Source organism: Lethenteron reissneri, chromosome 38 (genome assembly GCF_015708825.2).
Source record: "Lethenteron reissneri isolate LAM-NWPU_2019-01 chromosome 38, ASM1570882v1, whole genome shotgun sequence".
NCBI lineage: Eukaryota > Metazoa > Chordata > Hyperoartia > Petromyzontiformes > Petromyzontidae > Lethenteron > Lethenteron reissneri.
In genome coordinates this window covers 1,646,729-1,674,313 of record NC_083816.1, presented here as the reverse complement: position 1 = coordinate 1,674,313, position 27,585 = coordinate 1,646,729, and the positions used below count along the sequence as shown (strand labels likewise).

The following is a 27,585-nucleotide window of genomic DNA, read 5'->3' as shown; positions in this document are numbered from 1 at the left end:
GCCCAGTTCCGTTTGGTGGCAGTTCTGAGTTTGAATCGGGTGAGGAGCATGAAACGCCCTGGTGAGGTCGAGCTGCCGTGTCTGGCTACCGATCCCAACTGGTGGCTGACCGGCCCTGGTAGGGCTGACGAGGGAATTCAGTACTATGTCGCATATCCGACAGTCACATATTCGTGTTGGCCGATTAACCATCCATACCCAGTGCAGTATTTGTGCGTGGCGTTAACCATATCTTCCTCTACCTTTGTGCCCAGCAAGTTCGATGTGCATTTCTCTCCTGTCCGTGCCGAGAAGCCGGGCCCTGTTCGAGCAGTGGCCCAGCTCCCGCTTCCCAGTGGTAGTGGGAATGTGGCACGTGCGTGTCCCCTGGCTGCTGCCTCTCTGTTGTGTTGTCGTTTGGAAACCGTAAACCCATTGAACTTATCTTCATCGTTAACCATTATCTTCCCACGTACATTAAAAAAATCTAATCGAAGGAACGTGTGTGTATATATATATATATGTTTATTAGTTGTATTCAAAAACTAGCTGACGTGGATTTCTGTAATGGAATATGGGTTACAGGAAAAATGATTTATCGAGCCCCAGCTTTGCCACATGGAGTTGTGTTGACTCATCCAGTGCTCAATCTCTGATTCATTTGGCTCATGTGATGTTGATCGATTTTTCCGTGTCATGCTAAACTTGATTTTTTTTTAGAAAACAAGAGTAAAAAAAATATTTAAAACATACCGTATTTGCCATGTAGACACATCGATTTAGTTATCCAGTAACAACTGCGCTTGTGTATTTAGTCGAATAAAATAAAAAATAATATCAGACTCCTGTTGGCACCTATCTGGATTGCCAGCAGTCACAGCTGCTGCTCGTACATTTGTGCCACGGTGGCGAAATGTTAACTACTTTGCCTGGCAGACAGTATGTCATGGGTTCCATCCCGCCTGTATATTTTGAGTTTGCATGTGTCTCTCCCCGTAGTTGCGTGTATTTTTCTCTGGGTCCTCTGTTTTTTTATCCACATTTAGAATCAACATGCATTTTAGAGTATTTGACTGCTCTAAATGTCTACATGTTCGGCCACATCGAAAAGGAGCTGTATCGCGCTGTGAGCATTACCAGGTAAAATAAAAATAGTTTAAAATACTTCCAAGTTGTTCCCGCAGGTGGTGGCGCGCGAAGCCTGGGACAACCACCAGAAGAGGAACAACTCCATCATTGTGGACATTTTCCACGGCCTCTTCAAGTCCACGCTCGTTTGCCCCGAGTGCTCAAAGGTGTCCGTGACCTTCGACCCGTTCTGCTACCTCACCCTTCCGCTACCCATGAAGAAGGAGAGGAACATGGAGGTGTTCCTGATATGCATGGACCCGCGGTCAAAACCCACGCAGGTGAGCTCTGTCGTGCCGACGAGAACGCGACGCTGACCGCATCGCCCATCCGTTCCCGTTATCCGTCGCCTCTCAGCCTTCGCCTGCACCACCTACCCTATCTAAATCGCTTTTATTGACCTCGTTTCGATATTCGTCCGTCGCACCTTTCGGGAACGCATCCCCCGACGTAAACCTGCGTATATTACTGCAATACATTTTGTTTTCGTTCACCTTAACCCGGTCTGCGCACTGTCCGCAAAGACGAAGTGCCTTGAGAACGTTTTTTGGCGCTTGTGGATCAAACGTGTGGCGTGTTGTGCCGTGTGTGCGCTCCGTTGCGTGTCCACAGTACAAAGTGACCGTGCCCAAGTCGGGTCAGATTTCCGATCTGTGCGTGGCCCTCTCCAAACTCTCCGGTGTCCCCGCGCACAAGGTCAGAGCCTGCGCGTCTCGCGTCACTGCTGCCGCCGTCGACCCGCCTGCCGTGTCGTTAACAATGCCGTGTTCTCTGGAACCCATTTACCCAACGAAACCCGCGTTAAAATATTCGGTGTTATTCATCGAAACGCAGGCTGTTGTACCGTCGCTCGTTCTGTAACGTAACATGGTCCAGGTTCTGCGCCCCTCTCCTCTATCACCGTACATTGACCAGCATAGTGAGGTACGGTTAAATACTAATGATACGTACGGTTTTATCTCCGAATGTAATTTAGATTCTTCTGCATTCGAATGGTTCTTTGTTCCATAACGTAAGGCGAGCTGAATATCGATTTTCACGTCCCGTACGCCTCTGACGTGAAGCCAAGGTATCCGGTGATGGTGCGAACGTGATCTTTCTTCGCAGATGGTCGTGGCAGATGTTTACAACCACAGGTTTCACAAGATTTTCCAAATGGACGAGAAGCTCAACAACATTCTCGAGAGAGACGACATATTTGTGTAAGCATCTCCTTTCGTGGCTTCCGTTGACTTTCAACAGCCGGTGTTCACGTGTGTGTGAGCATCCTCAACCAAGTCATTTGTCAAGCGTGTGCAGGAGGGATCCTCGGCGCTGAGAATGATAAGATGTGAACATTACACTGATGTTGCGCCTCTGTTGAATTCCCGCGTAGATTCCTGTTTCACATTTTTTTCTCTCAATTGTGCGATCAGTCGGTATCATGAGACAAATGTCCGTTCGGAACCCCTCGTAGCTCGCAGTGCACCACCTCGTAAGAGGATGGTGTTGGACTCATCCAATTGACTTGCAGATGTTAGTCTCACTCTTGCTTCTCTTTCAGTGCGTATAGTTTTGGGAAGAAGCTTATCGATGTATAGTTCAAAATTGTGGGTGTAGCAGCACATACGGTACACTAATGGGCTCTGCTGAGCCGTAATCTCAACATTATTAACAAGGCTGGTTTATTACTCATGCCAGCCTTTAGATTAGCACATTGGGTACCGTAATACAGGCGATACATTACTGTTTTAGATATTTTAGCATAACGTAAATATATACCATGTACTAAAAGAATGCATTCAAAACACCCTTGAATGCTATATTAAATGACAATTACCTAGTTTTAATAATCTAGCTTTCGAGCCAATTTGTACCTGTGGTCGGGATCTGATTTAGTAGCCACCCAGTAATTTCTAGAATAAATGATCATCGAATGGTACCTCCCGTTGACTGGACGTTAAGATGTCCTGGCTTGATTTATTCCCAGAGGACGATGATCGTTCTGCTGTCTTTATCGATGGAGAACCACGTGCCTGCCAGTCCCGTGTCACTCACAGGGGTCATTATTTTTCAGCCACAAGCAGTCAGTTTAACATGTAGGCTTTCGCGACAAATATTCATAATAAAGGATTTTTTGGGGTTAGATCGCATAAATAATAATGTGTCGTTAACCCACCGCCCGGCGACACGGCCAATTGGAAAGGTTTGTCACGTAAACAAAACGTGTCAATTAGTTACTAGTTTAGCACACCGGTGTGTTGGAGAGTAAACCCACAACATTTACAATTTGAGTACGACGTTTCGCTGATGATTACAAGTAGCCTCATCAGTCGATTTGCTGGAATTGGTGAACTGAACTAGTAACTAATTGGCATGTTTCATTGACGTGACAAACCTTACCAATGGCTGTGTCGGGTGGTGGTGGTGGTGGTTTAACGACACATTTATATTCGTGCGATCTAACCCAATATTACGAGCCACAAGAAGTCTCCACGTTTCCACAGTGGCGTACAGTAGAAACGACGCTTTAAAGTGTGAGAAAAAAATAAGTTTTACAACAGTAAAGCAGGCTGGCATTTGTTTTACGAATTTAATTTAAATTTACGATAAAGGAACAAATCCATTTTGTTGCAAGTGTAAAGACTTGTCAGCAAGTCTCGATGTGAAGACAGGGTGTCAGCGAGGCTGGATGCAGAGACGAGGTGCCAGCAAGTTTGGAGGATCTTGGTTAGGAAATTCCCCAGAGTGTCCAAAATTAACGGCTGGGGAAATTCCCCCAGAGAATCCACGAGGATAAAAGCAGGGCAAGAAGGGAAGTTCGGGGCTGTCGAGAGGGCCCAAGTCCCTGTCTTCACGTCGTCGCTGTCTGCGCGGTCATGCGATCTCCACGTCGGCATTATCTCATGGCGACGTGGTCCTAAGCTACATTACGTGCAATACAAGAAGTCTCTACAGCTCGAGTCGGCAGTTGTTACACAAGCTTACTGGCTGATTTTGAAAAAAGAGACTTGGCGTGGGAATATAATGAAAGTAGAAGACTTGTTTAGTGTATTTCCCTCTGCACTGTGCCTGTAATTGCAACAGGAAATGTCACATTGGGCTATGTTGTCTGCGTTAAAGCAGAACACATTTTTATATTTTTTACGCCCGTTAATCAATCTTGTTAGAATCTACGCTGAAAAGCCACACTTTAATAATGGACAAACACAAATATAATTTTATTTCTGTGGATTTCACACCTGATGATGATAGCTTGTGTTGCAGTCAACGTCGTGAGAAATTTTATTGTTTTATATTTTTATTATTTTATTATTTCCCTTCTACATGACTTTACCGAAAGAACCAAAAATATGAATCCCTGCAGTCACGAAAACTTTAAATCTAATTTGTGTGTTCTGTCTGGGGTCGTGTGGGTTTTTCTTTGGATCTTCCAGTTTTTCCATCTACATTTAGAATCAATTTGCGTTCAGAGTATTTGGCTGCTGTAGATTTCCACGTGATGAGCCACTTCGTTGAGCTGTCATTTGTGATAGCCAGGTCGCTTCTGAAAAAGAGCTACATAGCTCAGTGGGATTTGCCTGGTATACAGGAGGCCGTCTTGACTCCGCCATCGTGACGCCGCTGTCGTGCGTGGCCACAGGTACGAGGTGGCGGGCGGCAAGCAGGACGACCCCGAGCAGGTGGTGCTGCCAGTCTACCACCGCGAGAAGCGCATCCGCCACAACAGCTACAACTGCAACCTCGTGTCCACGGGCATGCTCTTCGGGCAGCCGCTCTTCATCTCCGTGCCGCGCAACTCCACCACGTGCCGCCGCCTCTACCACATGCTGCTGGACCACATGGCGTCAGTAGCGAATCCCGCACTTCTCGCCGTGGTCCCCGGCGCATTGTTGCATATTCTCGAGACTACTTCTGTACGCAAAGACAAAGCTCCGTTGGGGACAAGTGTCATTAGCGAGCGCCTATTAAAGTCGGCACGGCACACGAGTGGGTGCTGGGCTAGCGCCACCCCTGGCCGCATTTCTATGTATATATGTACGTTGAATTATTTCCTGCACCGAGTTTAATTTGTCTCCCCTCTGATATAATTATGTACCGCGCCAGGTATACGTTTAAGATTGAGTATATTTAGGGGGAGGCCCAGGACAGTTAGATATTTATTTAAAGAAAAATAATGTGTTATTTGTTGAAAAAAATGCTACATTTTGTAAAAGCAGTAGATCAGTTGTCAAATGGATTGCGTAACAAGTGTATGCGTGTAGTGAGTAGCATCGACGCTGAACAAAAAGCGCATTGACACAAAAAACACCGCTTGCCTTTTTCGCACAACTACAGGGCACGCAGGCATTAAGCAGAATGCGTTTCGTCCGTGCAGGAGGTACGTGAACAGGCCCAGTGACGACGAGGAAGATGACGAGGATCACTACGACCGGCCGCTTTACGTCGACCAGAATAACGCCAACAACATGCGCTATTCTCGTCAGAACGGTAGGTAACCGTTGGCAACGGCTGTCTCAAAAGGTGGGCGAGGTTCGTATATCAACGCTATTCAGCCCCGCGCCGTTCCCTTTGAACATTGATAGCTGCCATTTACACAAACAGTTGCTGCTGCTTCTCCGATGTCGGTGGCATGCGATGCATTCGGTTGCCTATTTCCAAAATTGCACGGAGTTCGTCACAAGAGTCTGGCTTGAGTGAGAATTTCATTGCTTTTTTTCTTCCGTTTCAGGTTTTCCAAAACCTCTCGTATAGACTATGTTTGAAGGTGTTCACATTTGAGAGTTGTCATTTTTTTCCCGCATTGAGTATTTTTAGATGTGGTTGTTACCTGTTTTTTTTCTGGCCAAAATGTAAGCCTTTTTGCGATAGTAATGCCCGGTCTTTAACTAAATTGTAAAGTGTGTTTTAGGATTACTTTAAACATATGATGCCGGATGTAACGCCCCGTTCACACCGTTACGACCACAGTCTGCAGTGGAGCACAATCACAATAGGAACAAGCGGCGTGTGTGTGTGTATGTGTGTATGTGTGTGTCTGTCTGTGTGTGTATTTGTGTGTGTTGGGGGGGGGAGTGGTCAGGCAGCGGTTAGCGCGCTGCGCTACGAACCCAGCGACCCGAGTTCGATTTCCGCTCACGGCCAACACCAGTGACGATTATCTGAACGGATCTTGGGCCTCCCCTAGGTCGACTCGGCCTCAAATGAGTACCCGGTGCAGTGTGTAAACATCGCCACTGGGGAGGAGACAAAGGCGGTCGGGGCGTGGTGTTGGCCACCCACCCCGTCGTGTGCCGTGGCGGCCTTCATAGCACTGGCTAACAGCACTTGCCCCAACAGTCTGCTAAGGCTATCCGGGGGGGGATCTTTGTCGGGGTGGGGGCGCTGCACAGGAGAGGTGGACATGGAGGAGGAGGAGTCGAGCATGGACCGCGAGCTGCCCTCGGAGAACGAGGACAGCCAATCGGACGAGTCGGCCGACAACGAGGAGGAGTCAGAGCGCTGCCGCACAGCGCCGGCCAACGACAACGTGGCGGCGAAGCAGCAGCAGCAGCAGGCGTTCCGCTCGCCACGCCGGCGGCCCCTCTTCACCTTCCACGTCGTCAACGCCTACGGCAACAGCGAGGTCAACACCATCCTGGACGACGGGCGGCCCATCAAGCTCGTCAGTGAGTGGCGGGGGCCGTGAGGCTCGTGTCCAGGGGGGGGGGGGGGGAGGTTCTCGTTTATCCCAATGGGCAGTCTGGCCTCTCTTCCCAGTGCAGCGATCGGACAGTATGATGTCATCACTGTGTCTATCATGGTGTCCATAGACGACATGATGTCATCACTGTGTCTATCATGGTGTCCATAGACAACATGTCATCACTGTGTCTATCATGATGTCCATGGACTTCATGATGTCATCACTGTGTCTACCATGATGTACATGGACAATATGATGTCATCACTGTGTCTATCATGGTGTACATGGACAACATGATGTCATCACTGTCTATCATGATGTCCATAGACAACATGTCATCACTGTGTCTATCATGATGTCCATGGACTTCATGATGTCATCACTCTGTCTACCATGATGTACATGGACAATATGATGTCATCACTGTGTCTATCATGATGTCCATGGACAACATGATGTCATCACTGTGTCTATCATGGTGTCCATAGACAACATGATGTCATCACTGTGTCTACCATGATGTACATGGACAATATGATGTCATCACTGTGTCTATCATGATGTCCATGGACTTCATGATGTCAACACGCGGCACCACCAGCGAACGCATCGGAGAGCCATACAGTACATGCGCAAAACTCGTACGTAGTCATTGAACTGGAAGTCATCCGCACGTCGAGGAGAGAACGGTGTTCCCTGCCGTGCAGGGTGCCGCTTTGAGCTCCCACGTCGCATTTTCCCATGAAAGCACTGATTTCATTCAGGGTTATACATTTGGAATCATTAAAATTATTAAGGGCTAGACTTGTGATTGGTTGCTGAAGATCTCGGGGCATATCCGTGATCGGACAACTTCTGAAAATTGTTTTAATCAGCTGTTTAGATGATTGGTCTGAAATGACTTTGTGACGGATATTGCTGTTGAAAGCGCTGTACAAATAAACCGATGCTGATGATGATGATGGTGTTGGCGGACAAAGCGATCCGACTCATCAAGTTGCATTTTTGCTGCCTATGCATCCCTTTGGCAAGTCAGCTGCATGTGCCCCTCCGTGTTACTCGGCAGAGAAAGTCACTTCTTGCCACATGCTGATTAGTAGTTTTTACCATCGTGTCCTCATGCCCATAGGTACAATCGCGTGACAAGAATCTCGCTTTTTTTTGCCATTTTATAGCAGTACATTCGTGCTGACACGTAAACTTCTTGAAACACTGCAAAGGTCCACATCGGACAAATGCACTTCCACAGGTTTCGAGTCTGGGTTCCGTCCCTTACAGGTTCTCAAACATTTCCGTGAAATGGTTTCCATTCGCAAATAATTGCACAAAAATGCCATCTCACTTAATTTGTGTTCTGGTTGCACTTACGTCACTGGGAGTATAATTAGGAATGTCATGGAGAGTTGCGCGGTTGGCTACGTAATATTTCCATATGGCTGCAGAACAGGGCAATTCATTCATCGCATGGGCAATTAGAGCAGTCTTTTCATTGCATCTCGATTCCAGAGATGTTCTTGTTCAGGTAGGTTATTTAAACTAAACAATTTTTTTTTATTTTACCAGGTGAAGCCCATTGAACTATGTGGCTTTTCAGAAGCAACCTGACCACAAATGATAGCCCAACGAAGTGGCTTATCATGTGGACATTTATATCAGCCAAATACTCTAAACGTATGTTTCTGAAATGTGGAGGGAAAATCCAGAGGACCCGGAGAACAATCCACACGACCACGTGGAGAACATGCAATCTCCAAATATACAACAGGTGTCGGCATCGGGGTCGATCCCACGACCTCCTGTATACCAAGCGAGGTAGTTAACATCTCGCCACCACGGCGTCCCTCTCACCATCTCTATTGCATTAATGTGCAAGAGAGGTGGCCTTAATGTGCTTCATGTCATTGCACATGTGTGAAGACACCGACCTGTATGCTAAGGTGCACCTTGGTGATTGGCACTCTCCGTGAGCGAGCGAGCGAGTGGTGTTTTTCACAAGCACAAATGGTTCATGCCCCGGTCTGATGTTGTTTTTCACTCTTCCTAGATCAGCCGTACATTGCGTTAGACTGGGATCCTGAGCTCAAGAGACGCTACTACGACGAAAAAGCTGCCGAGGTAATTACCCTATTAGTGCGTGGCTTTAATGTGGAGAATACGGACCGGTAGAAATGTAACAATGGACAATGTTTCCGTTGCAAGACAGGATAAGTAATGCGGACGTCCGGACGAGGACACGGCCAGGTGAGTGCTGTAGGTAGCATTGGATGGGACGTACGTGCAGGGTCAGAGAGGAGGGCCGATTGCCGAGACGGGCACTGGAGCGGTCTCCGCGAGTCCGGCACCCAGGGGGGGGGGACCTCAGAGCGGACGCTGGGAGACCGTGAGACCCTGCAGGTCGCTGCGCATCTCTCGCAGCAGCTGCGGGGTGTCGGCGGTGATAGTGGCATCCGCAGTCTTGGCCATGATGACATCTTGAATTTGGCACACTAAATACGTTTACCAGAAAAGCTAACGTTAATTGTTAAGTGCCGTTTAAGTATAGGTAAACATTTTTTCCCAAAGGAAGGATGAACATGTAACTGATTCGTTGCCTTAATTGTGTTCACATCTCACCTGCCCATTTACCATCGTCCGATAATCAAGCCCCGGCACTATTTCTTACCCCCAAGAATGCTGATGGAACACCAGTGAGGTGGCAAGTGTGTCCGAATAAACCTGACAGTGCCATCTCAAAATCGTTGCTAATCAGTATCCTCTACTCACGAGCGACCAAGTTATTTACAGTATGTATCTGACGAATACAATACCGTGCTGAACGCGTCAAGGAGCATAAAGCATCACGCAAACTCCGGTCATCCTCGCAGCGGCTTTTGGCTGGCCGTAAAACAAAGACGGTCACCGCTTGCGCTTTTATGGTTGTCTGAAATGCTAGTACTTCCACTGGAGCTATGCACTTTTAAATCTAGATTGAAAACTCATCTCTATAGAACATATTTTAGTGTTTAGTTTGTTGTCTTTCCCCCGCACTTCCAATTAGCGCGGTTGGCTACGTACGGTGCATACGTACTTACGAATGTGGTCGATCAGTCTCTGCAGGACAAGGTTTGTTCGTTGAGCTGTAACGGATCAGCGCGGAGCCCGTTAACCGCAGTGGCTATCCACGGGCGCTCGTCGTTTGACCCCCCGTGCCGTGGCACGTGTCTGCCGTTCAGGACTTTGAGCGCCACGAGAGCATGCAGTCCCAGCCGACGAGGAAGCACTCGGTGCGCCTGCGCGACTGCATCGAGCTGTTCACCACCAAGGAGCGGCTCGGCGTGGAGGACCCGTGGTGAGGCTCCCGCACCCCTCGCGCCGGGGGACGTGCCGTGCCACGGCACGGTTCGTGAAAGCTCGGTGGATGCCAGTGCGGCGGGATTACCCGTGGCACGAAGTCCGCATCCTCTCGGTTTGGATGAGGACGCCCTGTCGGGGAACGTAAATACGTGGCGGGGGCTTTGGGCAGACGTGTTGAGTGAATAATCGCCAAAGGCAAACGTTTCCTTGCGCGTGTAACATTCCATCACCTACTGACCTGGAATGGCGAGTGTCCGCCCTGGTCTACTCTCGCGTGGACCATTGCAACGCTGTGTTGCTGCTCGGGGTTCCGACTAAGGTCTTGTGCTGACTACAGCTGGTCCAGCACGTGGCCGCCAGGATGCTCACGTGAGCCTCATCCCGTGAGCACATTACCGCCCCCAGAATAAAACCTCTGCCATTGGCTTCCAATTTAGAGTACAATTTAAAGTATTTCCGCTAACTTACAAGGCCTTGAACGGCCTCGCACCATTTTACATTCAACAACCGATACACCTGCCCGTACCATCACGGCCTCTCCGATCCGCTGATTTGCATCTGCTCCACGTGCCGAGAACTCGACTCTGCACCTGGGGTGTGACCGAGCCGTTGCAGTGGCTGGACAGGCGGGTCACTCGCCGTTTTTAGGTCTACTGTAAAGACTTACCTGTTTTGCCTGCAGGCCTACACTTCCCATGTTATAATCAGTGGACTACTCTGCACTTTGAAGTATTTATACTTCCTAACTTTGTGCATGGCGCACTGAGATCCCTAGATGAATTGCATCTTATGAATGTAAAGTATTATTATAGGCGCAAGATGTTTTATTTAAGCTGGAAGAACCCGATGGGATGTGCAGCTCTGTTCCACAGGTCGACTGGGGTGGAGCCATCACAGACGACACCCTAACCCCCCCCCCCCGGGTGTCATGCTGGCAGTGCGTTCATCTCACCGTGGGTCCAAATCCCGTCGATGGGTCCACCCAGCCCATCATACCCCTGGGTTTGATAAAACCAAGCAGTAATTTGCGTAACAATGGTTATTCTTTGGAAGACCGGGACATGTAGTTTCCATAATTCCAGGAATTACATTTGACAAAAGACACCTTAAATTCACGTGATGCCATTTTACCATGTAATATTCGTCATTGCTTTTCAAATGATCCATTACCATTGAACTCTTAATTTTAGAAAACCATCTCCGATGTGAGCTCCTGATCATGTGTGGTGTCACCAGACGTGGTGGATCAACTGGGCTGCGTTAATTTAGTGGTGTAAATGCCTCCACAGGGCAACCACTCTTGACTTCCTTCAAAGTGGCACTCATTTTATCCTCGCCAGATCAGCATGCGGTCTCGTAACGATCCAGTTGTGAGTCAAGACGCTGTGCCGCAGGGCCATTCGGCCGAGTAACACCAAAGGACAATTAAAACGGCTGACGAGCTGTGAGGTCACATGACCTCACAGCTTGTCATCCTGTGATCAGTTCGCATTCTGAAGTGCTGCGAAATGGAAGTGAACGGTGAAGGGGCAGCCCTGCAAGTGCTTGCTCGTGCTGTGACCGGCAGAAGAGCCACCCCTAAAAGGGAGCTCTCTAGGATATTCGGCCGACTGTTCTTCCACACCGACATCTTGGGAGGACTGAGAGTACCCACACTGTATCCCACCGCACGCGGCCTGCCGATCGAATATCTGTCTTGTACCCATTTATACATACGGCTTTCATGTAAAGAGGCGGGGGAAATTAAGAAAACTGCCTCATTGTTGAACTGCCGTGCCAGGAGGGAAAATATGAACTAAAATTTTTTTATTTTACCAGGTAAAGCCCACTGAGCTGTATAACTCTTTTTTTCAGAAGCGACCTGGCCACAAATGATAGCTCAACGAAGTGGCTTATGTGGAAATGTATAGCAGCCAAATACTCTAAATGCCTAGTGTTTATAAATGTGGAGGGAAAAAGCGGAGGACCCGGAGACAAATCCACGTGACCACAGGGAGAGAGACACAAACTCCAAATATACAGCAGCAGGCGTCAGGGTCGGGATCGAACCCACGACCTCCTGCATACCAGGGGAGGTAATTAACCTCTCGCCACCGCGGCACCCGTCAAATAGGCGCGCCCTGGATTGCAACTCCATCGTGGTAATGATGATTATAAAGACCACGGCAGCGTCCCTGAACGAAAGTAGCAAACAGAGAGTGTAACGGGGCCATGAAGAGACCCGTGCTGCTCGTTGCTGCTCGCGAGCTGATGGGGGACGCTGCGGTTGCCCCTGTGCCCAGGTACTGCCCCTCCTGCAAGCGGCACCAGCAGGCCACCAAGAAGTTCGACCTGTGGTCGCTGCCACACATCCTCGTGGTGCATCTCAAGAGGTTCTCCTACAGCCGATACCTACGCGACAAGTTGGACACGCTCGTCGACTTTCCATTCAGGTGCTGTGCGGTTTTGTTTGTTGTTAAACCCTTCTGTTTATATATATTCAGCAAAATAAGCACCCAGCCTTGCGGTGGATGTGTGTTCGGCAGATGAAAGGAATTGCGTTGCAGAAAGGCGTAGGCAAATTGAAAATGTTGACTCGAACCTGGCAAGAAAGCCTTGTAGGCATGGTCAGGTGACCACGATGACGATGGGTGGGCAGACGACCGGCAGACGGTCGAGTTGGGTGTCGGCTCATGGCCTGTGGTCGCTGCAAAACAACCAGTTTGTCAACAGACTAAGTAACAAACAATAATTAGAATACACGTAATTGTGCAGGTTGCATAATTGGAGGACTCCTCACTAAAATTCTTCTTCTGCAACCGGGAGAAACGGTCGCCTACGAGCACAGGAATCTTCTTCAAGACGGTCGAGGTCAAACGAGCAGGAGGAGCGGAGAGAGGGGAGGGGGAAGTGAGGTGGGAGAGAGGGAGGGGACGGGGAGGTGAGTCGAGGGGGAGGGGAAGATGTGGCAGGGTTGGCTGCCACGGGGGATCAAGGTTTTCCTGCTAGTTTCTTATCACGGTCACAGGCTGCCCATGACATCCAGAGGAGGCGAAACGAATCCACGGTCTTGTTTGAACAAATGCTGCAATCAAAACATTGACCCTGATGGTCCAGTTGGCCGATGAATTTGCTGTCCCACCTCCTTCGCTTTTCACCACGAGCCGACTCGCGCGGAAGCCTGCCGGCACACGCGTATCCGTTGTACCTTTTTGAGCCTTGTTTCTGTCACGTGTCGGGTTATTATACTTGGTCAAGTGGATAAGCAGCCCTGAGGCCGATGAGCTGAACAATTGGGTCACAGGCACACATTTTTTCATCATTACAAATGTCATTTGCGTAAACTACATGGACTAATGACACCTGATTCTTTGAAATGAGTGGAGCGGTCTGGAAAGAGTTTCCCGAAAAACACAGTCATGCACATCAGCTGCTTTGCATTTTTGCTGGTTCCCTGACATTAGGTGCAAGCGCCACTGTGGTCACCAAAGAGTGGTTCGAGAATTCAAACCCCACTTGCCTCTCATTTATTCATTCAACAGTTGGCGATTGAGTCCAAGATCTTCGGTGTTATTTTTGTTAAAATGTTAATGGCCTGGTAATGTAGTGACCCAACTCTAACTGCTCTGCACTCTGGCACTAATCCGTTTGCTTCATTTGTTTATCTCGTGGTGTGTTTGTCCTGCAGGAATCTGGACATGGCAGAGTTTGTCATTAACCCTGAGCCGGGCCCCTGCAAATATGACCTCATTGCTGTCTCCAATCACTACGGAGGAATGGGGGGCGGTCACTGTGAGTGCCCCACATCGCACCGCCGCATCAGCAGCGGCAGCCGTGGTTTAATAAAAAAAAAACACACAATTTGAATAATGCCCGCTGTGATTAGCTCGCCACCCTTGTGCGCAATGCAACATCCTGCAGCTCTTCCTTTCATGCCATCAATGCTTGTGTTTATTTAGCACAGGGAAGATGCCCTGGACTGCTCGTGTTCAGCATTCGATGTTAATGTGTCCATAAGTACCCTTCCAAGACATCACCAATGTGCTTTGACTTATCCCTTTCCCATTCTGATGACGTACGTGTACATCAGCAGATTTTCTTCCGATTCCGTTCCGATGACGCGCATGTTACATCATCGGAATGGAATCGGGAGTAACAGGCCATGCGGGAGGTCGTGTGGCACACCTTGGCGCCAGCTATCGTAGAGTGCGGTGGTCGTGTCGCCACGGTTCTCCGCGGTGAGTAACAATGTCTTTAAAAGCGACGGCGCTACTACGCCTCTCTACTTGAAATTAACTCTGAAACCGCTCGCGCGTTCCGAGGTTCAGCGGTTGAACGGGACACCCGCCCTGCAAACTTGCAGACTTTTTCAAGGAATCATGTCTGCATTAACCCCACATATACTTGTGGTGAACATGCAAACACAAACATTCTCTGGTAATATATACATTGCATTTGAAACTGATTGGTCCACACCAGGGACAGATTTTTTTAACCTTTTGCAAGGATTCCTTGGGTTTTAACCGGGGCATTCCAGTTTCTCCCACAACATTTTTATAAAAATGGACTTGCCCAACGTCCCGAGTCGGGCCATGCTGCTGAAGAGACATTTGGGGGCTTCGGATGTCCCTGGGTGAAGTTGTGTAACCGCCGTATCGTTAAGTCGCGTTGGGTTTCGGGACGAAGCAGCCTTCCACACTGCAACTTGGTGTAATCTCTTAATTTAATTCAGAATCGGAATATTTATTTATACTGGAGGAATCCGATGAGCTATAAAGCTCTTTCTCACAGATGTTCTGGCATTACAACAACAAACAGTACAAGAAACAGTGCAAAGTACAAGAAAGGTAAACAAATGACCCACACACATACAAATAAAACTAAACCATCCCCATCCTCCCAGGCAAAGCCCACTGAGGTATTAACTTATTTTTTCAGAAGCGACCTGGCCACAAATGATAGCTCAACAAAGTGACCCATCATTTGGACATTTATAGCATCAAATTAATCAAAATAATCTCAATACATGTATCTAAATCTGGTAGGAAATACCGAAGGACCCGGAGAAAAATCCACGCAACCACGGGGAATGAGACGCAAACTCCAAATATACAGCAAGCGTCAGGATCGGGATCTAGCCCCCGACCTCCTGCATACCAGGCGAGGTAGTTAATATCTCCCTGCCACCGTGATGATAATGATCATGAGAGAGAGACACGCAGACTCCAAATATACACCAGGCGTCGTCAGGGTCGGGATTCAACCCACGGCCTCCTGTACACCAGGCGAGGTAGTTAACATCTCGTCACCGTGGCGGTTCGGACTGTGTGAGCGCATGCGCGCGTCGCCGCGGTAATTGCGTTCCGCAGACACGGCGTTTGCCAAGAACAAGGATGACGGCTACTGGTACTACTTCGACGACAGCAGCGTGTCGCCGGCCACCGAGGACCAGATCGTGGTGAGTGGGCCAGCGAGCTCCGGGGAGTGCACGGCCAACACGGTGGGAGGTGGGGGGGGTGGCCGGTGGGGGTGGGGGAGTGGGGGGGGATGGGGGGTGTACAGCACCTACAGGTCGCGCCGCGTTAGCTCACGCGTGAGATCTGGGTGCTGCGTGTATCTGTGAAAACCACTGGACATCTGGGCAAAAAGAGCTTCATAGCTCATCGGATTTGTCTCGTATAAATGAGGATTCTGGTTCTGAATGGCTGCATCCCCGAGTGAGACGCGCGGGTCTCCTGATGGGGAACCCAGGCCAAATCCGTTGACGTCTCACTGTTTCTGCATTTCCTCCTCCCCGACGACTCCTGCTCCCTCCTCCTCCTCCCCCTCGCCCTCCCCGCACGCGGTCGCCGTGGCTCAGTCGAAGGCGGCCTACGTGCTCTTCTACCAGCGGCAAGACGCGGCGAGCAAAGCGCACGGAGCGGGGGCGGCGCGGGGAGCCGCGGCGATGGCGGCGCCGCCGTCCCCACGGGGCTCTCCCTGCGCCGCCACCGTAGCCTCCGCCGCTGCCGCCACCTCCTCCACCACCACCACCACCTCGTCGTCGTCGTCGTCGTGCGCCGCCCCGGCCTCCGCCCAGCGCCGCGACAACGAGGACGAGGAGGAGGACGAGGAGGAGGAGGAGGAGTGCCTGGACAACGGCGCCGCGAGCAGCGCCGAGGAGGACTCCATGGACACAAACTAAGTTCCTGGACCCCGCTGCGCCCGCTCCTCCCTCCTCCACGCTCGTTTCTGACCGCGCCAGTCCCATTGGACGGGCAAGCCGGCCCTTGAAAATGCAAAACCGAAAACACGATGGGGACGTCGGTGCGGGGGAGGGGGGCGTGTTTGCGTGCCCTACGGGACCCTTTCCACCATACCCACACCCCCCACCCCGCCCCCCATCCCGAAATGGCCCCGAGGTCAAGGCTACCGCACCGGCGAGCCGGGTCGCTGATGGCCGCTGTCAGTTTAACGCACGCGGGGAAAATCTGCGCGGCGGCAAAAACGCACCACAGGGACGGACCGTCGACGACGACGACGTGTCCTGAAAGTTGCCCCGCGGAGCGACGCTCGCCCCGCGTGAAGCTCGCCCCGCGCCCGCGTGGAAAAACCGAGGCTTCGGGGTGGCCGCTCTCCTCACCCCCACTCGTTACCACCCCCTCCCCCCCCCTCCTCCTCATCCTCCTCATCCTCCGCTCGCGCGGGGCTGGGCGCGTCGCTCCCCGCCCGTCGCGGAGAGTCAAAAAGCCCGGAGGCGCCGCGAGCGCGTCCATCTTAACGGGGTCGCTCGTTTTGCCGGCGCATTCGCCCGGTGGCCGGGCGCGCGGTCCGCGTCCGGGCGTGTTACGCCGCCGCCGTCGTCGCCGCTCCCCGCATCTCTCGAGCGATGCGGGGGGCGGCCCGCGGCGCGTACGGGAGGAGGCGCGCGCCGTTCATCCCGCCGGTCCCACGCCCCCCTCCCCGCGGCCGGCAGGGGCGGCGCCCCCACGCGCGTCACCGTCATCGGCCGTCTCTCCATCGTCGCGTCTCGCAGCCAGGCAGACTCTTTGTTTCGCCCTCCCTGACCATTATGGCTACTGTGTCAGCTTGAGACTTTTGCCCCTTTGTGCTGATTTGGCAGTAAGTTATTGCGTGCGTCGAATGACTCCGGTTTGAGACCGTTTTGGATGCGTATTGTGTTTCCAGGTGCTTGTTTTGTATGCTGTATATGTGCGCCGATACGGTGCATACGTTCAATGTTTGTGTTTACATTTAGTGTCTTACTGGAACGTATGGTGTTGGAGCTCCTGACATTTGATTTGTTTTAAGCAACCAATTGTCTGGATCCTTTACCCAGCTGCAAATACACAAGCAACACACCTACACACTCCGTGTTATTGCCTTAGTGCTGAACAACCAAATTGTACATAGCACATCGGTCATTGTGCTGAGAAAATTGTAATTCGCAGCGTGTTTGGAGCAGCTTCAACATCGGTCTGCAAATCACGTCTCCATCGGGGGTTGAGGTTTTGTGCGTGCGACGGTAGAATCGTGTCGGACAGTGCGGTGCGAACGCGACGTGATCGAGCATTGCGCACCGACGGCAAAACCTCTCCCCACGCACGGCACACGTCGCCGCCTCCACCGCCGCCGCTGCTGCTGGGCTACAGGGTCTCGGTTTACTTCGCATGAACCGGCGCACGCGCTCGCATTAGCCGCGTGCGCCTCCCTCTCGAGGCTTTGTGGGCGGGGGGGGCCGGGGGGGGGCTGGCGATCGCCGAGGGGTGCAGCTGGGTCTGTGTGAACCCAGACGCGGGGTTCTCGCACGCCGCCGAGTGGAATAAGCCAGTTTCATTTGCACAGAGATTCGTACGTTTGCAAGCCGCCTGTACGTTTTGTTTCGCCCACCGTGTTAAGCACTTTTGTTTTTGGTGACGCATAATTTTAAGTTGACGAAAAGAAGTCTTTATTTACGTGAGATTATCTACATTTTTACACGATGCTGCTTTGTTGTTACTATTCGTTCTCTGAATATTTATGTCGCCTCATATTTATCGCCGTGCCAATTTGTTGAGAATGCACCTGCATATGGAATGATTGCGAAGCACTATATATATAACTAATATATAAATATATGTTATATATATATAAACGCAGCGGGCAGCAGTTGACTACGGACAACTGGAGATGAGGTATAGAAACGTGCACTTAAAATAGTTTTTCCGGCTTCGAATAACTTTGCGACCATCTGATAATTTTTTTGTTCCTTACGACCTATCGATTTACGTTGTTATTTCTTGTTGAATGTTTAAGCAGGAAACACTTCGCTTGCCACGGGTTGCACACAGGACTAGACGCAGCTCACGCCGCTCCCCGTCGTGAGCCTCGCCGTGGGTTTTCGCGGTTTTGCTGCCCGGGGCTCTCCGACGTGGCTTCGGGGTCCCGTAGCGCTTTTGTCATTCACGACGTCCGACGTTTCGCTTCACGTGCTGGGAGCTTCTTCAGCAAGTCGGTATGACGTACGAGGAAACGCGGGCGCTCTCCGGGAACTCTGATATTCCGTTCCGGGAAGCGGCTCCAAACACGTGTGAAGCGCGAAGACGTCGGGACGTCGTGCAGGAGGACGCGCGACGTGGAAGCTCACCGGAGAGCCACTCGCCGCTGTTATTGATCCGTTCGGGACCGCTCGGAGGGCAAATTCCCCCTTTGAGAGACGAGAAACTCGTCTTTAAGAATAGCAAGGTTTTGCTTGAGGCCGGTAATGATTCGACGATTGAAACTTGTTCCTTCTTACGCTCACAATACGTGAGTGCAATCGTCCAGGAGAGGGTCGATTGCTGTGTTGATGTAAATTCTACTCGGACCGTATGCAAACGTTACCTTTAGGCTAATAGTGGAGCAATTGAGATTGCAGACGAGGCAGCAAACGAGTAACAACACGAGTGAACGAACGAGATGCAATTTGAAATCCTGGAATTTTTAACCCTGAATCGGGACACGATTCATCATATCGAGGCGGGGGCGGCGGGGGGTGATGGTGGATCATCATATGTCTCGCGTAAATACACGGTGCGTACACGCATGTGGTACATGTGGTACATGTGTGTACGCACTGAGGGTAATCTGCCTTTAATATATCAGCGGTGTTGCTCACTAAACATTGCCAAGTCAAATGCTGCCTAGTGACCGAATTGAGTGTTCTCCTCGCATCACCCTGCTCTGTGCTGGGTTCCCGTTTGCGTTTCTCAAAGCCATTTGCCTTATTTTTATTTCCCCTTTCACTGTGAATTCTGCAACGGGGTGTTCTTCTACTTGGCGATTTTGAGGTCGCCAGCAGCAGGGATCTCTGAACTTGCGAGCGCACAGACGGGTCGTTGCGTGTGCGTGCGTACGCGTGTTATTTCCCGCAGTGAATTTAAGTTGAAATTACAAAAGGGCAATGTGTATGTCGCTGTTTAAGCTGCCTTCGGGTCAGAGAGGGCTGGCCAATGCCACTGAATCCTCCCATTAAAGCCTGTAAATGATCAGGAAGCACACGTTGAATATCTTTAAAATGGCAATCGGTCCCAAATGCCAAATTGTTCACTAATGACAGCAGTGGTCAATTATACCTTGTGGTAGTAGTTGCAGTTCTAAAATTTGCGCACATACACAGCACATAACAAACACATACTAGAGCCCTTTGTCAATGAATTGCTGGATGAAGGCCTGTACACACCATATTGGTCATCGGGGTTTGATTGATCATACTTCACCATGTTGAGCATTGCAGGTTTGTGAAGTGGGACCCAGGATGAATGCAGACGTCACATTTAGAATCAGCATGCGTTGTTAGAGTAATTGGCTGCTATAAATGTCCACGTGATAAGCCACTTCGTTGAGCCATCATTTGTGGCCAGGTCGCCTCTGAAAAAGAGCTACATCGCTCCGTGGGCTTTACCTGGTAAAATAAAATAGTAGTTAATACATAGTTAGTCGTCTCCACTAATGTCAGCCGTGACCAGGCATCAAACTCGGGCTCTTGAGTTCAAGGCACAGTGTGCTAACCACTGCTCCACCCAAACGGCACATACATGGGCGGTGTTATAATATCTGTTGCGGATTCAAAACTTTGAAAAAAGTGGGTTCATTGGTGGGGCTGGGTTTTGTTCTGGCACCCGTTGTTGGCTGTGGCTACAACGCAACTCGTCCATCACTCACACTGCCCGTCAAAACGGAAGCAGTCGCATAGATAGGCCTGAAAGTGTGAGTAGATGATAGGTGGGAGACTGGCACCGTTACACCATCACGCCGTCTGCTATTGAAGGAAGGCCATTGCCTGAAACGTCGCATATTCGATGTATTTCTCTCTTCATCGCAGCGCTATTGATTAACGTGCTCGGTGTTGTGTTCTTTGTGCTTGTGCACCCACTTCCTCATGGTGTAACAAATTAGCGGCGGTGTCGGATCACCGTGCAAAGCTCTGTTGCGACTTTGGGTTTTCCGGCGGAGATTACATACCGATTGTTTTCAAGCGCGGTGTTTAGGGGACCGAACGGAGCGGCAGAATTGATGGCGTGTAACGATCCATCGATTAAAAAGTCGCCTCTTGCTCAAAGGTGCGTCCACGTGAGATCGCGTGCGCGCGTAGGAACTCGCGATCTGCATTGTGTTTTTGTTGTAACTGGTTCCTGGAAACCCGGCGCTCGTTATTTTGCATCGAACTGCAAGGGACGAAAATAGAAGCGAATTCCTTTGTCACGACCTCCAGTCGTGCCGCTACGTTGAATCTCGCCGGGGTGGGCGGGTGATTGGTTCACGCCTACAGAATCCCATCAAATGTTGGTTTTCCCTATTCGTCTAGTCCTGTCTTGAAGAATGAAAAACGGGAACGTGTTTAAATTTCGATTTAATTTTGTGTGTTTATTGGAAGATTGGCGAATGTAGGAACGTGGCACGGAGCGTGAAGGAGCATTGTGGAGTGTTGGGTAACAGGAAGTGACTCTACCAAGTTGTTTTGTGATTTGTTATTTGCCGAAACCGTTCCGCCGACGACTGGAACGTCCTTCCCAAGCGGTGGCGTTCTGGCAGTGAAGGCGGTCTGCCTGACCCACGTGATTCCGCTCGCAGTTGGGATACCGATTCTTGGAGCCCATTTGCCACTCACAATTTGTCGCTCAATTTCTTGTCGAATAGCTAGAACCGGCCCTTATTCTGGATCTCAACTCTGTCGCCCGCTACTAGACAGCCTCCAACCTGTGCTTGTTCTAAGCCGCCGTTCTCCTTTTTTTATATACCACCAAGAATATTTTCAGTTTATTTATTTGAGAGACAATCTTTCGTTCCTTAATTGGCTGCCTCAGGCCATTGCTGTGAATGCTACGCTGGTGTGTGTGTGTGCAGCTGCCATTGCTCACTGGAGTTAACGTGTACGTGAGCCCAGTGTTGCAATCTGACAGGTCGGCTCTCGCAACCAATATTATAAATAATAGAGGTTTATGGGTTACATCGCGTAAATATAAATGTATCGTTAAACCCGCCATTCGAGTAATCGAACGGTAAATGTTGTCGTAGGTTTACTCTCCAACAGACAACCAGTGTGCTGCACTAATAATGAATTAGCATGTTTTAGTGACAAACCTTACTAAGTATTTGTGTCGGGTGATGGCGGGCTTAACGGCGCATTTATATTTACGCGATCTAACCCAAAAAGCTCCGGTTTGGCAATTTGGTAGGCCTGAGTGCACGTGGGAATAAAATGTGCATCTGCTGCTTATACTCCATGCAGAAGAAGTGTTATTTCGAGTTAAGAGTGCGTCTGCCTCGTGGAATTGTACTGCGTCCACTTACGCGAGCGATAGTCGCAAACAACTTGCGCAAGGCTGTGTTCATGTGCACCTGCTGGCGTGCATCTGCTTCGTCGTCATCGTTCATGCCGCCGGTCCATGCCAACATTGTTGTGTTGCTCACAGAAAAGTGGAGATGGAAAACGAGCCGAGGTGGTAAATCATGACGACTTGGAATTCGTGTTTCATTCTGAAAACACGAGTTGTGGCAAGAGTGTTAAGAAAGCACACTGAAGTGTTTTGTGCCAGAAAGTAAGGTCCCATATTTGCGTCCCGGCATAATTGAACAAGCATGTACTTTGATAGAAGGTAAAGGCGCAGCCTTGCAATTGCTTGCTCATGCCACTGCTGGCAGAAGTTTCAGCATTGATAGTCGGGAGTAATGTATGGAGACTACTGATAAGTGCATCACTTTAATATCCCAACTTTGAAAAGCGTGTCATCGTTAAACGAAATATAGTCACCGCTGCTTCAGTCTTGCACTGGCTAATCCCCACGACAACGTTAATCCATTCAATCCCCCTGTGAATTAATTCCCAGCCTTGGCCCATCATCGCACGTGGGTGCTAAAGCACATCTGCTGCCACCGCTGGGGTCAAACTCAACATCCCTTGTCCCGGCCAAGAATAGAAGGGGGTGGGGGGGCAACACGAGATATGCAGCTCAGTGGGCCTCGTTACCTGGAGAAATAAAGAATAATCAGTGAAACGTCAGGTCTCACTTGGCTAGCCCACCTTACGAGCCGTGCGCCGCCGTCGTGCTGCGTGTGGCGTGCGGATGAGAGGAGCACCGCTCACTGTCGGAGTCTCTTCTCGAGTCGGCGAGTTTGGGTGGCGCCACTGGTGGCGATGCTTCCATGGCCCCCCCAGTGATTTACAAGCACCCAGTTGTCAGCCCCCCCCCCCCCCCCCCGGGGCGGAGCGGGGGTCGTTTGTTGTACGCAATGTGCCCCCCCCGCCCGCTTCTCTCTCTCTGCATAATACCACTTCTTGCCCTGCCCGATCTCCCTCCATATTCAGCAACTTGCTACGTTGGCAGCTATTGGACGTAGGTCCGTTTGACCGGCTTCCCCCACTTGTGGTGTACACACACACACAGTCTTAAGGCTTCGAACCCATGCGGATAAAGAGCGGAACTGCAATGCTGAAGAGTTCTGCAGCATGGCAAGTGAGAAATTTCCACCTTTGCCGTTTCCTGCCACGAGATACGCACGCGCCCTTCAGTGTTTCTGCCAAGTCGTCTCCATCGTCGCGCTAAACTCTGTCTCGCACCTTTGCTCCCGACGTACGCGGCCGTGGGTTTTTAATTTCGCGGAGCCGGTGTGCACTTTTCACGCGTGCTTGGTTTGCGGCGCAACTTTGCGGGACCGTGTGTGATCTGCCGAATGTAAAAAAAAAATGGACGGCGTTCAATCGGATAGAACTCATTGGTGAAATATCGGTGTGCACCAGTGTACATTAAAAACATGTGACCTGCAGTGACATGCGTGGTATTTCTGGCCAAGGCGGCCTTGCACTTGGAGAATAATTTACACTTCTAGAAGCATCTTACATCCAGAGGTCACACGGCGCTGTACAAAACACAAAACAGAGATCCCCCTTAGCGCCTGCAACAAACTGTTGGGGTGGGTGGCCAACACCACGTCCGGCCGCCTTTGTCTCCCCAGTGGCGATGTTTACACACCGCACCAAGTACTCATTTGAGGCTGAGTTGACCTAGGGGAGGCCCAGGTCCGGTTCAGAAACTCGTCAATGGTCTTGGCCATGAGCGGGAATCCAATTCGTGTCGTCGGGTTCATAGCGCAGCGTGCTGACCGCTACACCACTGCACCACCGCTTCCCGCTCGCACGCTGATGGTGCTGTCATCGATCTTTGAACTCCCAAGATCTGGCTTCGAAACCTCATTACATTTAACGCTTTATTATACATTTCTTCGTAGTTAAGACATTATTTCACAATGCCTAGCACCATTTTCAGTTTACATTCTCTCGCAACTTGGTACTTGGCAGGGATTATGCATCGCTTGTTTCAAACATTACTGTGGGCACCTGAAGTGTTAAACTCTATTGCTGGAAGCAAAGGAAAATTCGATACTTAACATAACTTCTTATAAATCAAATCTTGACTAAAGCTTTCGTGACTGCAGGAATTCATATTCTTTTGGTCTTTCGGTGAAGCCACGTAGATAGAAAAAAAAGTAAATATTCTTATAAATCAGTTTTAGGTTTTGGCAATTTAGTAAGTCCATAGATGAGCGATGTCCACATAGAAGTCTTGAATCAAGTGATTGACTCAATAGTTAATTTATATTTCACTTTTATTATGGAATACGGTACTCGTATGCCTCGCTAATTCCTTGGATTGCATTCACTTTTGAAGGATGACAATCTTGGTGTTGCACTTGTAGCAGGTTACGTGTCTTTCTGTTAACCCTGTGGTAAACAGAACACCATGCTGCACATGCAAATGTACCACATCCTGAGCAAAATGAGAACCAGCTCGTACCTGTCGAGAAAAAAACGCCACTGCCCTCTGCAAGCAAGTTGACAGTTTAGCCCGATTTGTTTTTTGTGATTTAGAAAAGGGATTTAATATTAAAAAATTGGACAAAAGTATAGGCATGGGATCATTTTTGACAGTACATCACCCACAGAAAAAAAGTAAAATGATTTTATTACCGGCCTGTTTACCCAGGAAAGCCTCATCGAGTAGGGGGAGGGGGGTGATGTTGCCAAACGAAATCCCAATTGAATAATTTGCAGCTAATTATTCAGCATTGTAATGTTTGGCCAACACCGGTTACATTGCAAAACAAAAAACAACAATTGCTATGGGAAGAAACAGGTGGAGGAAACGAATCCACACAGAAGAGGAGAACACGCAGAAAGTCGCCCGTGTCAGGAATCAATCCCATGGCCGCCACGGTGGCGAGATGTTAACTACCTCGCCTGGTATGCAGGAGGTTGTGGGTTCAATACCGACGACACCTGTATATTTAGAGTTTGAATGTGTTTTTTTTTTGTGGTCGCGTGACATTTTCTTGGAGTCCTTCGATTGTTTCCCCTCCACATTTAGAATTAACGTGCGTTTAGAGTATTATGGCTGTGATCATATATTGCCACGTGATAAGCCACTTCGTTGAGCTATCGCCCTTGGCCAGGTCACTTCTGAAAAGAGCTACAGTATATATCGCAGTGGGTCTTACCTGGTAAAATACAAAAAAAAAGTTGAGTTTCAATGCCGTAGTGTGATTTGAGAAAGATTGAGAATGTTCTGACCCCGGTGTCTGGAGATGGCATGTAAAAATACAGAAATGTAGTCCTTTTCACGGAGATATTTATTTGTATCAACGCAGAATAGTTCTGGGTTCTGGAAAGGCCCACGTTGGGAAGTTTTTTTTTGCATTTCACATATCATTGCGTGCCAATTGTGCTTTGCCTAGGTGCAGTAAAAAATAACGCCACCACCGTTATATTTATTGGACCAAGTCCTGGCACAGATCAAAGTGGAGTTTTCAGTACGTGTGATATTTGTTTATTTGTGTTCGTTCGTGCATATTTAGATTGTCAAATCACTTTAAGGGAGGGGGGGGGGGGTGGTTTCATCGCAGCGTTAAATACACACATTCAGCGGGCCCGCCGTTCGCGCGTGTCAGTGCAAAGTTTCCTATTTTTTTAGGTTTCTTACGAGACCGAGGGCAGATTTTACTTTGAGTTGCCTAAACAAAAATGTTGGATGTTAAAAAAAAAAAGATTCCCAGCGTACCTCAAATTATGGACGGCTCAGAATAAGCATTATAAGCAAAAGGGTAATACTGTACAAATTCCACGATGAACCATTGATTTTTTAATATCTTTAGACTTAACTATTTAGGGTGATTACACGGCTATAAACAATAGACATTTCACGAAGGAAACTTCTCCTTTGTATATGTATCGGTAGATATGGTCGGCAAAATAAACCGTTCCCAAATGAAAGGAATACACAATGCGATTCAAGTTGCATTCAACGAAACAACACATGGCCCGTGATTGGAGATTGCTCTAATGCCCAGGTTTTCCTGTGGTCCATCAATCAGCGTTCAGTCCCCAACCCTGGGGACCAGGAGTCATCGGCGGAGCTCATCCATTCAGAGTCCGTTGCTGGGCCGTATCCTCGCTCTATTTTAGGTGGATTTACGACGCAAAAATAACATTGTTGCCCCAAAAAGTCCTGTTGATTCACCTCTTGTTCTGCCTCGATTCCCGTGTGCGACATCAGAACTTGTACTTTACAGACACGTCTGATGAGCCGGTGGTGAATGGTTCTCAATGTCAATTGGTTTTTGGCCTAACAACAAAAATCTCCCCCCTCCCCCCCGTCAAATTGGCGTTTGTCATCTTTTTCGGTAGCGGTTTGAATTATAGCGCTGTAATTGTTTGCATTGAAGTGTTAACACTGTGGATTTGAGGTATTTTGCTTTGAAAACATAGAAAAGTGAGGCAAATTAAGGTGTGAAATTATTAATTGCAACTCGGAATGTGTAAACTGGTTCTATGCAAATTTCGCAACAAATATATTTACACAAAAAATTGTATCATAAAAAGCTGCTCTCGCAACAAGCTGTACAGCGGTAACCGTTACATTTCCTGTGTGGCTCGTTTGGCTTCTTCATTCCAAGCAAAGCCATTCCAGCTCTTCAGCATATCGACTATTGCTCTCCGATTTAGCCTGCCATGTATACGGAGACGCATAACAAAAATGTAGCAAGCATGAGTGCGATTGATTATAACGGACATTGCAGTTCACTCTGTGAGTGCCGGCTGCTGCGGTGTAAAACGTTCAGTGTCGATCTGCGACATGAGACCTCAGCTGTTGGCCAGGCCGGGTGATGGTGGTGGTGGTGACGACGCATTTCTGTTGCATGTCTCGATCTCGTCTTTGATTTGCTTGTTGGTAATGTGGAGCTCGGAGCATGTTGGATATTTATTGGATTAAAATAATTTAAGATGATCGATACACCGCCTGCGGCTGTCGTTGTCGTGTTTGAATACGGAAAATGACTGAAACACACTTTCTTTTGCAGAGCATTAGCCAAGCGATTCCACTTAACTCACCTGCAGGCACTTCAGGTGTTTCTCTTACACGACGTCACGGCCCATCATCGAACAAAGGCGGCTGTCACCGCTTCGCGTGCTGCTTCTGCGGCCGCTTGGAACGCTCTTCCCTTCCGATATTAGCACGCCACTGGAGCTGTGCACTTTTAAATATAAATAGAAAAAAAAATTTTGCGCGGTTGACTACGTACGGTGCAGAAGTTCAACATACAATACATTGTACACACACGTGCAGTGTATGTGCAAAATGTTGCATTCACACGTGCATGTGTGTGTATATATACTGCATGCTGCAATATAAGGGTATTCCAACAAGACTAATGGTATGATAATACAGCAATACAGTATAACACTTGAAAATGTGCATACACAATGCAAAGATAAGAGGGGTACATATTCTTGTTTTTTTTGGTAAAGTCACAAAGAAGGGAAAGAATAAAATAATACAAATAAAACATAAAATAACACAATTCTCATGACGTTTCGATTGCAACACAAGCAATCATCATCAAGTGTGAAAACCACAGCAAGAAATGTTTTTTTAATTTTTTTCAAATTTTCTTGCTGTGGTTTTCACACCTTATGATAATTGCTTGTGTTGCAATCAAAACGTCGTGAG

General features: G+C 49.1%; 1 protein-coding gene across 3 annotated transcripts in view; it reads left to right on the top strand.

Annotated features, from left to right (window-relative positions):
- Window positions 1–27,037, top strand: part of LOC133351715 (ubiquitin carboxyl-terminal hydrolase 15-like) — a 68,172-nt gene extending 41,135 nt beyond the window's left edge. For 2 of the 3 annotated variants that reach the window (XM_061567135.1, XM_061567137.1), the window contains exons 11-22: window positions 1,164–1,388; window positions 1,720–1,803; window positions 2,215–2,309; window positions 4,730–4,933; window positions 5,465–5,577; window positions 6,480–6,755; window positions 8,817–8,887; window positions 9,985–10,100; window positions 12,388–12,537; window positions 13,773–13,876; window positions 15,454–15,542; window positions 15,945–27,037. In XM_061567135.1, the coding sequence (XP_061423119.1) occupies window positions 1,164–1,388; window positions 1,720–1,803; window positions 2,215–2,309; window positions 4,730–4,933; window positions 5,465–5,577; window positions 6,480–6,755; window positions 8,817–8,887; window positions 9,985–10,100; window positions 12,388–12,537; window positions 13,773–13,876; window positions 15,454–15,542; window positions 15,945–16,268 (1,851 nt within the window). In that variant the 3' untranslated portion in view covers window positions 16,269–27,037. The remainder of the gene's footprint in view (window positions 1–1,163; window positions 1,389–1,719; window positions 1,804–2,214; window positions 2,310–4,729; window positions 4,934–5,464; window positions 5,578–6,479; window positions 6,756–8,816; window positions 8,888–9,984; window positions 10,101–12,387; window positions 12,538–13,772; window positions 13,877–15,453; window positions 15,543–15,944) is intronic. The other variant, XM_061567136.1, reaches the window with a different exon arrangement.
- The last annotated feature ends 548 nt before the right edge of the window (window positions 27,038–27,585 follow it).